Here is a 15,963-nt window from a genome sequence, read left to right as displayed (position 1 = left end):
TTAACCAATATACAACTGTGATGATGGCTTATGCAGCAGAACTCTGCAGCTCGTGGTCTAATGATTAGCATCACTTGCCCTAGATTGTGGGGCCCTCGGTTTGATTCCTGGCCTGGTCAAACAATGTCTTTGCTCAGGGGCTGGATATTTTGTGTTGTCACATTCATTCTGTCTCATATTCACTGAAGTGCAAATTGCTAATTTGGTGTCAAATAGAAATACTTGTGCCAGGCGGCCAAACAATCTCAGATGGCGTCTCCCGACCAATAATACCATATGAACATATCATACACTGGAGTAGAAATGACGACTCTATATAATTTGATATTTTTAATCACAGAAGGGGAACAGTAGTTCCTCTTAAGCAAGCCATATTCAAACATTGCTTACAGAGTGCCCATTACGAGCTTTACAGCTTTTAAGAAGGTAATGCTATCATCAATTAAAATCTTTCTGTGAATAACACTGTTTCTGAAAGGGGATGGAAGTTGATTTTCCTTTTATCAATTCCAAACCCATAGAGTGGAAGTTCCTACCTTTCATCTGATTATGGATTTCCATTGCCTTTTCCTGTGGATTTTGGGAATCGAGTTTTGATCCATATGAGGAAACATGAAATTCTCTGCGAATTTATTATTTTACACAAAGTGAAGAAACTACAAACTTTTTCATACTCACCTATACAGCAGGCAATATGCACCATAGGGCCTTCTTTTCCCAAGCTAAGGCCTGCCGATACAGCAAGCATTATACCTACAGACTTTATTATCAATGTCCACTTTCCTAAGTATCCTCTAATGATAAACCCACTCAGAATTGTTTTTATCTGAAAACAGAAAAAAAGTGTGTGTTAAATTTGAACCATTGCCAGTTGCAGTTCAATTACTGCCAAACAATGTCAATATATGAAAGATTCCATAATTTATCTGAACAGAATGTTGTTATAATGTGATGGAACACTGGACAGAACAGCTTGTTTTTTTCTACTTTTATACACACATACTGTTTGGTATAAAGTGACCTGGAATCCACGACTGTGTTTCAAAGACCCCCAACCATATAATTAGTAACATCTAGAATCTCCTTTTGTCCCTGTTACTCCATTTAATCATGAGGATAGGAATTCTGATCACTGTATGTGGTTTTTGTTGACATTCTTCCTTTGCTATGGTTAACACATTTAGCCAGCCTTTCAGGGAAGCTGGTGAGGCATACAATTAACCAGTGCACCCCAGTCATGTCTGTGTAAGTAACAACGTACATTTGCTTTTGTAATCAGCTGGCTTTGGTCAGACCACCTATAAATGTGTCCCCAAGACCAGTGTCCTCACTAGAACTGCTTGTTATTGTGGACATCTGGTGTCTTAGGTTGCAACATGGTAATATTTCAGGGTACAACATTAAATATTGTGAGACTAGCTCAGATGGTAAGTTAAAAATTTTGAATCACCCTCTTGTTTTGTTTCTACATCTTGAAATGCCTTTTACAGTACCAAGGTCAAGAGTTATTTGGAGGTTTATTTTTAAATTTTATCTCCATCTATGTCCATACAGAAGTGAATATCTATGAATCTGATTTGGACATGTTCTGTTTCAACAAGCATTTGCATAAAAAAGATACAGCAGAAGTATTCTTTTTGACTGTAGACAAACCACAACCTGTAACTTAAAATTGCTATAAATATAAGCATTAAGTAGGTTTCTCAATCATGAGGAACATATGTAGATTTGCAAACAAATATACAATATACTTTTTCTTAAATTAGTTTGGTTATTTATATTATAAATGAAAGATGTATAAGGAAGTTCCTAACCAATAGGAAATTCTCTTTAATTACTGAATTTAGGCCCACTGACAATTTTACTTCAACAGTTCCTGTGTTCCTGCAAGCAAAATTGAGAAAAAAAACAAAGGTGTAATTTTATCATTTAAGGCCACTGTATTTCATTTCTTTTTCTTCGACTCCAGTACTTGTTCACACAATAACTGTATTCCACTGTTTTGATAAGAAGTAAAGGGAAGGAATGAGCTCTGAGTCAATATAAGTTATGCTCAACAAGAGGAAGAATATCAACAATATTACAGAATGATCACATAGACTCATTCATTGGAAAAGCAGGTTTTAGACTTCAGTTTATTGATAGAATACTGGGAAAGTGCAATCAGTCTACAAAGGAGATTGCATAGAAATCACTCATGCTACTGGGTCTAGAATATTGCTCAAGTGTGAGAGACCCTTAACAAATATGATTAAAGGGAGATACTGAATGTACACAGGGAAGGGAAGCACAAATGGTCAAGGCAGGTTTGATCTGTGGGACGTGTCACAGAGATACTGGAGGAATTGAACTGGAAGGCTCTTTAAGATAGACAAACTACCCTAAAAAGACTTAAGGTTTCAAGAATCAGCTTTAAATGATGACTCTACGAATATACTACAACCCCCTACATATAGCTCACACAGGAAACATGAGGATAAGATTAGAATAATTACGGCATGCACAGACACATTCAAACAATCATTCTTCCTGTGCTTCATACGTGAATGGAATTTGAAAAAACCTAGTAACTGGTACAATGGGACATACCCTCTGCCATGCACTGGCGGGCTTTCAAATAAAATCATATTATGATGTGTGGTGTGGCCCTCAACTACGCACCCACAGACTCAGAGTTGAAATATTAAAAGTTTTGGATGTTTTTGTTGTCTAGGGGCTGGGATACGTAGTTGCCGCATTACAGGCCAAATATTGCTGAGTCCACACTATACAATATACACATGAATCGAATGGCTGAAGGTTCCTATCACTCAGCAATTGTGAATTTAGAAGGTAACAAAGATGTTTATAAATGAAAGATTGCAATTAAATAAAATCTGCAGGTACTTTCTTAATGACTTTAAATGATGAGTACAACAGCAGAAGTACTTTTGAGAATGTGGTATATTTCTGCAAAACACTTATTCGTGTCAATGGTCCAGCAATTAAATAAAACACAAGTTGAATAACAGGGAAACAATAGATTCCTACTTTACGTAATCAGTTATGAACAACAACAACATAGCTCGTGAGATATTCATTTCCAAATGCATACTACGTCTTCACTGCAGAAGCCACAAAAATCTCACAAGTACACAAGTTGGTACTACGAAATGTTTCTATCTCCCGTGACCACACGCAAACTGCTCCACGACAAGTCTTTCCCAAGACTGTGCGTCCCTCGCACCGTACTGTCCCGGACTCCCCCCGTGTCCTGTGCCATACTGCCCAGAACTCTTCTCCCGCATTCATCCAGTCTTCCCGTTCGCGAGCGCTGTGACTGGCTACAGCGCTCGCACCATGTCTTCAAGCCAATGCACCCACACAAACATAATTAAATGAAATATTAGATTTACATTTAAATAACTTGAAATTAAATAAATATTCCTACAGTTGGATCATAAACACGCTCTAACACACATTATTAAATACATAAACAAATCAAATAAATATATATCAAAGGAATAGCAAGTAAAAGTAGGCCAGTAGCCTAATGTGTCTGTGCTTTCTAAAACATAGTAAATATTTGACCAATTTCTTCATGAATAGTATATATCAGATATAAACAAAGACATAGATGAATAACTATACTTATAAGCATGCTGCTACCATTTTTTCATGTAACTATGGAGTACTTATGGCCTGACGCGATCAATAGTAATCGGCCACTTTGACCTCCAGTAACTCATTTACTATTCAAGTTACATGCTTGTAATTTATACCAATTTAGGTTTATACTAATAGCTTTCTGCAGACATGCTGACCGACAAAATTGAATGAACCATTTAGATTTTGGAAATTCGTTGCTGGGTGTTACATGTATAATTTATCGTCAGATGCTAAACTTTAAACTAATATAGATACTGAAAATCTGATTACACCCGCAGAATCATCGTGCAAATAATGATAATGTACATGTTTCTTTTTGAGGTATCATGATTCATCTGGCTACTATTAATTTCCATACGAACTGTGAAATGTCTGCCATTAAGGTTTCACGAAGTCCACCATCTTTTGCACTCCCGGCATGTCTCCTTCATCGACACTGCGTCACCATGGAATTCCCAGCCATGCAGTCCATGGACCCCGGCTATCATTTGGCACCACGTGGCCGCCGAATAGCCATGGCCCACTGAGAGGCCCCAGCACGGCCATGCCAACTCTGAACTTAGAATATTTCCAGGGTGCCACAACTCGCCCATTACCTCACACACTTCATGGAGGTTTGCAGAATACAGATGTAGACGGATAGATTGCTACTCCTCATAAAAGGTGACACATTGAGTTGCAGACAGGCACAAAGGAATGACTATTACACACTGAACTATCAGCCAAAGCCTTCTTCTGAAAGGAAACACATACAAGCACACTTCATGCACACATTACTGCTATCTGTGGCCATAATTCTGGCTGCAGACAGCTGTCGTATGTGTGTTTCCTTTCTGAAGGAGGCTTTGGGCAAAATCTGAACGTGTAACAATCTTTTTGTTGTGCCTCTCTGCAACTGAATATGTCATCAAATTGCAGTCTATCCTATCACGACAGAGCTATGGATGCTACACTGTCCAAGAATGACTGCTATTGTCATATAAAACTGTCAAGGTAACCATCAATATTAAATGATAAATAATCACAGGAGATGAGAATACAACCAGTAACCCACATGTAGTCAGCCAGTGATCATGTCCATTAAGCCATGGTAGATGACGCACAGTATGGGGTATTTTTCCCCCTCCCCACATTAAAGTGGCCCACTGTTTTGGACTGGACTATAGTGTTGTGACAACATCCCTCCATGCAGACTTCACAACACATGGTGAAGAGGGAGAGCTAGCTTCATGTGAAACCCTGCTGTTGGGATGGAATACTGTTGTAGCAGCATGGTGCAAGACTAGTCCTCCACAGTGGCAAGCTAAGTCACCGCACACCACGGCTTGATGCTGTGCTGCCTTGGTCCCCTACACAACTGAAAGCAGGGCACCATCATAAACAAAGCTGGACAGAGCCATTATAAATACTCATTGCTCATCTTGCAGTAGATAGTCTTCGACTACTACCGATGCTGACACATACTCCACGCCAGCTGAAGATCCCATGTGGGCCAACCAGCTTTACCTACCTCTTGCCACTTCATCCAATGGCTGCCCATCTACAATCAGGTGCTAGATCTGATGATTCTGGAGCTCTACTAGAGCCAACAAGAGAGGCCACTTCCAGGGTGACTTCATCTGGTCTCCATGCCTCTCCAAGGGGCCTCAAGTTTGATACAAGCACGCCATGCGCTAGTTCATCTGCAGGTGCGGCCAGTTAGACGGCCTTCGTGTACCTGCAGCCTGCCAAATGCCAGACATCAACTCCACAAAGCAGCACACTGAGGGTGCCACCTGTGTGAGCACTCATGTTCAGTGACCACTCGCTGCTGCAACCAAGCACACTGCCTTATGCTACGCTGAGGTAGACACTACTGTGTGTAGGTCAATGAATGCCATCGTGCCACTGCCTTCACTCACTGTAAAGAGTTTTACTGAATAACTAAATATAAATTTCTAACTAAGCTCTACTGATTGAACAACTGCCAATTTTCTGGTGTTATGCAACCCACTGTCCTGCACACACCATTCTGGGCTAAAAGATGGCCTTTTGGCGATTAATGGGGGGTCCACAATGACCACCCCATCGCAACAGCTTCCTGGATCTGGGACTAGTCAGTGGTCTGGTCCTTCATATGGCAACTGGTAGAGCCTCACATTCTGGTCATGTTGTCACATCCTCATCATTGCAAGGTTTCAATGAACACACTTCCATCAACATGGTCTTCATGTTATTTATATCAAAAGATAATTGATCTGCACCTCATGATTATATGATAGGGCTTCATGCATAGGGCATGAATGACTTCTCCACATTTTTGTATTCTCAATGTAGGAAAATCATCCTATGCTTCGTAAGCGATGTCCCACTAGAGATGTAAGATGCAGCACATGCTCAAGTGGTACACCAATGACAATTTTTGGAAGCACTACATTTCTCACAAGTGTAAAAATCAATACTAGATCCCCCTGAGTAGTGTGGGAGTTAGGAGTTTAAATTATTCATTGTCCTTATCCTAGGCATCGTAAGGACCATGTGTGCACCAGCTGTTTACTTCTACAGTTCTGGTGAAACTATATTATGTAATTCTCTGGAGCATCATCAGGCTGAAATAGAACATATCCAGTGTAGTTTTGGCCTCTCAACCATGGAACAGGAAAACCCCTGAAGTGGACTGTTTTGCAGTATTGTATCTGAATGACATGATAGGCGGTATAGTATCCCAATATCTGTTCATCTTTGACATACATTGAGAGCATGTTTGTTAATGTCTTAATACAAAAGTAAGACAAAAACAAAAAAGTTAACTTGCTTGACACTATTTAGCTGTAGGTGGTATGCAGTTATCCTGTGGACTGTGTTGCATCTTCTGACACTAATTTTGACTGGAATATTTTGCACCATGTAACTGAAATTTTGCAGCGGGATTTTTTATCCACCCATCCCACCTGTTGTGCCTGTGAGAGTCAGGTGTTAAATTCTGGCTAAAGAGTGGGTGTGGCAGTGTGTGGACAGCAGCACTGGCCCTCCAAGCTTTGTGGAGGCAGAGCAATTCAGTGAAAAGTAATCTCCATTTTGGAGTGCCAGTGGCAACACTGACTTGGAGCACAGCCAGAGGCTGGGGGCAGCTCTGGACAAGTTCAGGGGCAGCATTGGTCCCCATTACAGAGCATTAACCACATTAGTTGGCCCATGAGGTTGCTGTGGTCGGAGGCTAGTCTGTGGGATGATGCTGAAGCAACTACTTGAACTAGTGCCAGAGCCAAGGACTGCTGTGAATAGTGTTTGGCAAATAACAGGTTTGGCTCCGGGCCCAGATGGTACATTGGCCATGTTTGTCTTAATATTCAGCATGGCTGACCAAAGTAAGACCACAGTCATCAGCTGGTGACAGTGGAGGGAGCGAGTTCATTGACGGCCAGCATGCAAGAGAGGCTGAGGAAGACAGAGTGCTGTGAAACTTAGCAGCTTGATATTCCATCAGTTTCAATGCTAAACACGGGGCACGGCCAGCTGTACATGGACATTTCTGAGCAGCAGCTCACAACTGGATAGGATGAACAGTGGAGAAGTCATTTACAGTAAAACAGTGCAGGTCACAAAGTGAATGGTGCTTTTGTGAGCTACATCTGTTAGGGGCAAGCACTGATAGGATTTGGTTGAGTAAATTAGAGTGTTGTGGTTTGTGCCACAATAAGATAAATCAGCTTATGTTTGTTGTGGTGGTGGTATCCGAGCACGGGAAGGCCTGAGATTTTTGTCAAGTGAATCACTAAATTCTAGAGCAAAGCCATGGTGTATAAGAGTGTTATATTTTATAGTGAAAATATTGTATATGAAGAAAGGTGATGCCACCATTGTATATTAGTAACAAGCTATTGTGTACTGTACTACATTTTTTTGTCTGTTGTTGTAAGCCCTGTATTGTTTTACTTACCTTTGTGATTAGTTTAGTACAAAGTGATGGTCAATAATAGTAGAATGTACAACTTTGTTCATTGTGTTAGTTATTCAGTGTGATTCCCTTTGCCAATTTGTAAAGTTTATTACAAGGTGATACTAGTGGTCTTAGTAGGTGCCCAATCAAAGTCACTTGGGCCAAGCTAGATTCTTGATCACATGTCCATAGTCAGCATAAAAAACAGTTAAATTTCTTAAAAAATGTACTTTAAATTTATTTCAAAAGCCAGTCCCTTTTATGACACTAATCTGCTATTTTATGATCAAATTTTGTGGTATGGTGCCAGCTAGGGGTGCAATTATGGGAAAAAAATTACAAACAAATGAAACCAGAGATGTGGAATTAACACAAATAGACACACACTTCAGGCAAATTTTGAGGGAAGGTAATGCATCTCTGCCTTGGTTTTTTGCACTTCCTTTCACTTCACAGACCACTCCCTGTCTACAAAAGTGAGTATTACCTCCTCTTGTATCTATCATGGCATCCTACCTTTCAGGCATGCTTCTGATTGATGCTGGAATGTTCTGTTACGGAATCACCTCCCATTCTTTCAGGAGAACCTATTTTAGATCCTGTAGAGTCCATAAATAATGCTTATGAACTCTTCCCCTAAGCTGGTGACACACATACTCAGTACGATTCAAACCAGGGCTCCAAGCAGATCTAGCCATTTTATGAATCTCCACTTCATCCAACAACTCTTGCACAGTTCTCACAACATGTGGGCATGTCATGCCATGAATTACTGTAAAACCATCACAAATAAATGGAGAGAAAGGCCCAACATGCTCCAAAAGGATCTGCTCCACATACTAATAACTTTTAAGGTTCCACAGTGATGAAATCTGCCCTTGCAGTCATATTGGTTCCTGCTAACACCATCAGATCCTGAAAACACATCTTGGATGAGGATACACAAAGGAATGACCTATTCCCAGGCTTTCTCCAGACCACCTCTCTATCGTCGAGTGATCACAGGCCAAATGATGACTCATCGGTGAACAATGCTTGCTCCCATTGTCTTATTCTCCAGCTGCGATATTCCTTGCAAAACTGAGTTGAGTTGTTTGACGCTCTGTCATGAGTTCTGGTCCGGTAGCAGGTTTTCTGGATTGAAGATGGCTTCTTAGTGTCCTATCACATGGTTCTTTCACTAACATTCCCCTCTCTCACTTGTTGGAGTCGATTTTGTGCTTCAACAGCAACGGTTTGGAAAAAGAAGTTGTTAAGAAGTGGTAATCTCTCGCCGATGTTGCTCTTCTTGGGCCTAATCCTATTTTCCTTGCATAGCTCTTCCAGTTTCGCTGTACCTTCTTACATTCTGGAAATCGTGGAAGGCATAATTCTCAACACTTCTGGATTGCAACGTATGCTGTGACCATCCTCTGCCAAAGCAACAGTTTTTGTAGAATCTTCAGCGCTTAACAGCATGTTTACTCCAGAAAGCTAACTATGATAATTGCAGAAATACCCTGTTAACACATGTGACAGAAAGGGGAACAATACAAGATACAATAGTAAGTGCTTTAAGAGTGGGAAAACATTACCACTTCCCATCCAGATGTGTGTGTTTCAGGTTGCACAGGAAAAATACGCTTAAGGCTACTGAAACAAACAATTTACACTCCATTGCTTACTTGCAAAGCAACAACAACACACCCCACTTAAAAATATAGGATTCAGTGCTGTGCTTTGATTAAATAGCTAATTACATATATTTTATTCTGTGTTGTGTTTTTTGTGCAAATTATGTTATTGTTTAATAAAGGGTTATTTAATATAAACACACACACTTTGACATCTACCACCAAACCCCACTACACCCAAATTCTGTGCAACAACTTTTACACAACCAGAGATGGTGGTTCATGCTTCAAAATTATGTCTTGTGCAAGAAACCTACAGATTCCCAGAGCTTCAGCAGTTGGTACAGTGAAGGTGAGAATTTAAAAGTGATGCAGCCACTGCACAGCATTATTTACTCCCATTTTTTGATTTTTGGCACCACCCAAGAAGTCAACTCCAACCTGACAAAATTGAATTGCAGCAGGAAGAACTGATGAGATTTGTTGAGGTTAACTTAGGCACATGCTTGCTTCATTTTCATCTCCTGTAGTGGCTTACAAGTTGTCTGACATATTGGTAGAGACCTGGTCAACAGTACTTACTTCTGACTACCAAGAGTCTTCATACCCAAGAGCATCACAAAAATACCTAAACACTACTGGCCATAAATAAGTTGAGATAATAAGCAATCATTTCTGTTGCATTGGGTAATAATTCCTTTCATATAAAGTTTTGACTATAAAACTTAAATCTCCTTTGACAGCAGTTTCTTTCTCTAACATCTCTGTTGTCTTCTGTAACACTGGATCTTCCTTCTCTTCGTGGGATACCACCAACACTGTAATGTTACTCCAATGGATTCCACAAAAAGGCCTTCAGTATATTTGTGGTTGCATCAACTTTACAAACTACTGTTATGTCATATTCCTGAAGCTTCACTGCTCATCTTGTCAATTGGCCAAAGGGGTTCTGCCTTGATGGCCAGCATAAAGAATTTTAGTCACTTCAGTGAATGATGTGGCATATAAAAAAATATTGACTGCTTGAACGACTGTAAGGCATTCATTCTCAGTAATACAATACTACTTCTCAGACTATGGAGAATATTGTGGAGGCATAAGCAATCACACTTCTGGTGTATACCTGGAAAGTACTAGAACTGCACGTAAGAGTATCCCCATCCCACCAGCATTAGTGTGTAGTTTTGTGTTGCCATTCTAATTGAAAAGCACCACATTTAGGCACTTCCTTCAGGATACAAAAAGATATGCTGCACTCTTCGCTCCACAAATTGTCATGCCCTTGCACCAGGTTTTTGTAGTGCCCTTGTAACTGAAGTTTTGGCATTTTAACATGAACACAGCCCCAAAACACCTCTCACATCACTAATGTACTAAGAAGTTGGAAAATCTTAAGACTTTTACTGCTTCTTCCTATGGAAGGATTCTATTTCTTTTACCTTGGTGCTCCAAGATTTTTACTTCTTGAGCTACAAAGAACATTTTCTCAGATTCAATTGAAAACCTGCATCATGAACACTCTCCAGCTCAACTGTCAAGTAGCTCAGATGGTCTTCAAATGTCTTTGAAAAAACAATGTCATTCAAGTAGCAAAGACATTATCCATTTCAGACAACAAAGCAGGTTGTTCATTGTGTCTTCAAAGGTGGCTGCAGTGGTGCACAGAACAAAAAACTTTACTTTGAACTTTTGGATCCTGTGTGTAGAAACAGGAAATTTCCCAAAACAATTATGCAAAAAAATGTCAAATTGGCAGGCTTATTAAATACTGCAAAATTTGCTATTTAAGTGTATGAAAAAGTTATAAATCTGATAACAGCAATTTGCCAATATTTGCAGTTGAAACTTACTGAATGCTGAAACTGCACTGTGACCACTACTTTCCTCACGGCCATGGCATTTTTATAAGGTGGCAGAAAACTCAAAACAGTGCTCTGGCTGTAGAAAGCTTTTTACAGGAACCACAACCAGGTTCATCCCAATTTAGGCACATCCTCAGGTGATATATTATGTGTCTGTGGGAGTGACAAGTCGATAGTCGACAAGACACTGAGAGATTCTCTTTACGAGCGGGGTTCTTTGTAGGACACGAGTGTTCGTTTTCCCGCGTTAACGTTGTATCAAGTGTGTTTTGTGCGGTACAATAAAGGTGGTCGTTCACAGTATAAATTCCACACAAGTGTTTTCCTTTATGTAGTGAAATTACCCTTACATAAGTGGTGACCCCGACGTGATTTGAACACGCAACCTTCTGATCTGGAGTCAGGAACCCGACGAAAGGTATTCGACAGCATTCACAACCTGGCACATCCGGGAACCAATGCCTCAGTGAAATTTGTTGGGGTTACGGACCGCATTAAAAACAGACATCAATTGTTAAGGCTTTCGTGGCCACTTGTTGACAAACTGCCTATTGGCTTCTGTCTCGGGTTCTTCGGCCGACGTTCATCTAATGATTTTTCTGACGTTTCGCCAGCACGAGTGGCTGGCATTGTCAAAGCCTCCAGTTCACCACCGGCAATGGAGGGTGAAGCTTTGACAATGCCAGCCACTCGTGCTGGCGAAACGTCAGAAAAATCATTAGATGAACGTCGGCCGAAGAACCCGAGACTGAAGCCAATAGGCAGTTTGTAGACATCAATTGTTCCTCGGCAGAGTTGGTATACGGAGAACCACTCCGAGTTCCAGCAGAATTCCTTGCACCAGTTCCTCTCCCAGATGACACACAACTACCCCACCTCTTGCAACAAATGAGGAAGCAGGCAGAGACACTACGTGCAGCCCCGACGTCTCAGCACGGCACGCATCCAGTGTTCATACACAAGTCCCTCGATACTTGTTCCCACATCATGCTCCGCACAGACCTGGTACGTCATTCGTTACAGCCACCGTACACTGGACCATACCAAGTGCTAGGACGGGACACACACACAATGGATATCCTCCTCCAGGGAAAGTCGACCAAAGTTTCCATTGAGCGAGTAAAACCCGTTTGGACAATGCCAGCACTGACGACAGTCTCACAGACGACTTCAGACACAACTTGCAACGAACCCACACCTTCCGCAGAACCAGACAGCTGTGTCCCACATGAGCCCCACACCAGGGGGCCTAATGCAGCAACAGAATCAGCAAGCAGCACCCACACCCACACTATCCGCACTCGGGCAGGCCGAGAGGTGAAGTTTAAGTACCCCACCATACCGGGTGCTCCGCACTTCAGGGGGGGGGGGGGGGGGGCTGTGTGGGAGTGACAAGTCGATAGTCGACAAGACACTGAGAGATTCTCTTTACGAGCGGGGTTCTTTGTAGGACACGACGAGTGTTCGTTTTCCCGCGTTAACATTGTATCAAGTGTGTTTTGTGCGGTACAATAAAGGTGGTCGTTCACAGTATAAATTCCACACAAGTGTTTTCCTTTATGCAGTGAAATTACCCCTACATGTCTACAACATTATTTTATGCTGTCTTGAAACCTTGAAGCCACTTCCCTATCCCAATTTAGGCACATCCTCAGGTGATATTATGTGTCTACAACATTATTTTATGCTGTCTTGAAACCTTGAAGCCACTTCCCTTCCTTCACATAACTGGTAAAGTAAAACCCACTAGAAGCATTTGTCAAACCAATAAAAGGGGATGTCCCATATGATCAGCTGGAGGAAATGGAGGTACAGCCATAAGGAACACTGAACTAATTAGAGCCCTACACAAGCCGCCATGAACAAAACTGGCAACAAAAATGCCAAACCTGGCAAAAAACACTCAACTGGTTAAAAAAACACCCAATTTGGTGAAAACCAAATTTTGCAAAAAATAGCACCAAAATTGATGAAAATTAACACCAAATTTTGCCATAAAATAAAATGATCTCTATTAGGTGCTATGACATCAATGTTTATCCCAGTAAGCCTCATCAGCCTTGGCTTGTCAATAGCTGGTCATAATACCAATATTGGAGAAATACTTTGGACCCTACAAAGAGCCCAAAGTGTAATCAGTTTGTGAGAATGAGCATACAATCATTTTCGTGACTTGTTAAGCTAACAATAATCAGAGCAGAAGCATCACATGAACACCTTCCTTTTTCACTAAAGGTGAATGAGGACACATACAAACTCATCAAATGTTTGGCTAGACATACCCTGCATGAGCATTGTCTGTCACAATAACACCTTTGGAAGACTGTTTTTCTGGTGTTTTATGGCTGCACGGACCTGCTGCTTGCCATCACCAAATATTTCCTGATTTCCACCTGATATTGTCTCAGTTCTTGAGCATATTCATCTCAGTTCTTGAGTATTTCCCCACTCTCAAACAACTGCTGGGCTATACCATCCCAGTAAAAGCTGGCATTGGGGGAGTCACATCATCCAACATGTTTTATTTAGTGACATGGTCAAATGATTGATGCATTTTGTAGGATCCTGGCCAGCATCCCCTATAAACACTGCGACACGAATGGATTCTGTATGAGGGGGGACCCGAAAGAAACCAAATCAAACCAATATTTTTGTGGGCAGAGCTTTTGTAGTACTTTGTTTAGCTGCTATGAGCAGACAGAGTGAGAATTCCAGAGCCAGTAACCAAGTGTCGTCATTGAAGGTGGTCAGGACTAGTTTCAGCAGAGTTTATATTGACAACAGTTTTGTGTGATTGTCGTTTTTGCAGGGATTGGTTTTCATGAATAGCATGCAGTGGTGAAGCACTGCCTTTTGCTTGGAAAAGTGGAACAGAAACTCTTGTTAAACAGTGTACAAGGATGATGCTATGGAGGAAACTCAGGTGTTTGAGTGGTTTTCCCATTTTAAAAATAGTTCTTCAAAAATTAAGTGATGACAGACCTCATTTTCATTGTCCCTACACGGCCCGAACACATGAAAATGTTTAAAACATTAGTACAATCATTAACAAATAATTCGAACTTTTCTTCAAAAATTCACAGTGACAAAACTTGGTGCTATGATTACAATCCTGAATCAAAGCAACAATCAAGCCAGTCGAAGACATCACATTCACCTTGCTACAAGAAATACTGTCAGGTGAAATCAAACATTGAAACAATGCCAATTTGTTTTTTCGATGAGAGAGGAGTCGTCCATTCAGAGTTTGTTCCATAGTGTTAGACTGTTAACCACGCTCTTTGCTTGGAAGTTTTGAGAAGACTGTGCAACAGTGTGTTGTGGAAGTGGCCCGATTTGTGGCAGTCAGGTAACTAGTTTTTCCATCACGACCATTCCCCTGCTCACACAGCCCTGTATGTACAGTTCTTGAGCAAATATGGTATGACCCCTGTTCTTCTGCCGCCCCCCCCCCCCCCATGCTCACCAGACCTTGCCCCATGCATTTTTTTTGTTTCCTACAATGAAAAGGGACATGGGAGGAAAGCATTTTGCTGATGATGCTGAGCTGAAGAAAAAATGATGGACCGCTGTCAAGCATCACAAAAGATGATTTCAAACAATGTTTCAAAATATGGAGTAAAAGATTAGTAAAGTGCATTAGTGCAAGAGTTCAAGTGGAGGGTGCTTTGAAGAGGATTGAAGGTTTGTGCTTAAAATGTGAATAAATAAGCTAAAAAAAAAATAAGTTTGTTTACTTTTGGGTATCCCTTGTACGTGCATCTGAATGATGATTTTTTTTATTCATTGGTTTGTTGATAATGATGACCATCTGAGTAGCACATTGTTTCTATTTGTGAAGTGATAGCTTCTGCATACCCTTATTGGTACCATGGTGATGTCACTGTCTTATATACTCAATGTCTTTACCAAACTATGTCACATAGAATACATTATCAAATAGCAGCTACAATTGTGTAAGACCAGTGCAGCATTCCACTTGCCTGCTGAAAAACTTGTGGAAGGAACATCTCACTTAAAAAAATGCTCAAGGCAATTTCACTATTGGTGCACCAGTTAATATTGGGTACCATATATGTGTGCAGTGATGGATCTATGACTATGACTGTTAACCTTATGTTGAACCACAACAGCCTAACAAATTTTGTAACCAAGGTATAAGAACAAGTTTGTCTTTGTGGCTGTCCTCCACAGTAAGTACAGAAATATTTGTTTTGTAAATAAAACTGCCTTTTCTTGCTGCAACTTAATTTATTTTTCCCAAACACATTTCACCTTTTGCTCTAAGGCATCTTCAGTGGGCTCTACCCCAATTCAGTTCAAACAGCTAATGTTGCAATTGTTTTGTCATATTTTAACCACATTTTCTGAGCAGCATGCATTGTTCTTTGGGAACTGGGTGAACTGTTTTTAATCTTTGCATTGATACGGTCATGCAAACAAACCTGTTATTCATGCCATGCCAGACATTTCCATGTGGTCTATACCATAAATTCAAAAGACTTCACCTGAATGTCCATAAATCCACGCGAAACATAAAATTCAACACCATATGCAAATGTTATGATCTTGTACCTAAATATATCAATATAAGGAGTAAAATAGTTCACCAGTGACCAAAAAGCAATACATGCTGCTCAGAAAACGTAGTTAAAATAAAACATAAAAAAATGTGACATGAAGTGTTTGATAATCTAAAAATAATAAACTGTATCATTCTAAACCCCACTGAAGATGCCTTGAGTAAGAAACAGCTGAAATTCGTCTGGGAAAAATAAATCAAGTTGCAGCAAGAAAAGGTGGTTTCATTTACAAAACAAGCTGCAAGACTTTTTCTATTTTCACAACAGATACGAAAATAGAAACTATCAGACTGTTGTAAAAACTTTAGTTTTAAATGGGAAAGCAGTTGTCACAGCAT

General features: G+C 40.6%; 1 protein-coding gene across 9 annotated transcripts in view; it reads right to left on the bottom strand.

Moving 5' to 3' along the window:
• The window catches only part of LOC126260818 (H(+)/Cl(-) exchange transporter 4), a 485,631-nt gene that overhangs the window by 8,871 nt on the left and 460,797 nt on the right, over positions 1-15,963 (bottom strand). For all 9 annotated transcript variants that reach the window (XM_049958193.1, XM_049958194.1, XM_049958192.1 and 6 more), the window contains one exon: positions 679-826. In XM_049958193.1, the coding sequence (XP_049814150.1) occupies positions 679-826 (148 nt within the window). The remainder of the gene's footprint in view (positions 1-678; positions 827-15,963) is intronic.

The sequence above is a fragment of the Schistocerca nitens genome, chromosome 5 (genome assembly GCF_023898315.1).
Source record: "Schistocerca nitens isolate TAMUIC-IGC-003100 chromosome 5, iqSchNite1.1, whole genome shotgun sequence".
Classification (NCBI taxonomy): Eukaryota; Metazoa; Arthropoda; class Insecta; order Orthoptera; family Acrididae; genus Schistocerca; species Schistocerca nitens.
The sequence above is the reverse complement of the archived record's forward strand: the minus strand, read 5'-3'. Positions and strand labels throughout refer to the sequence as shown.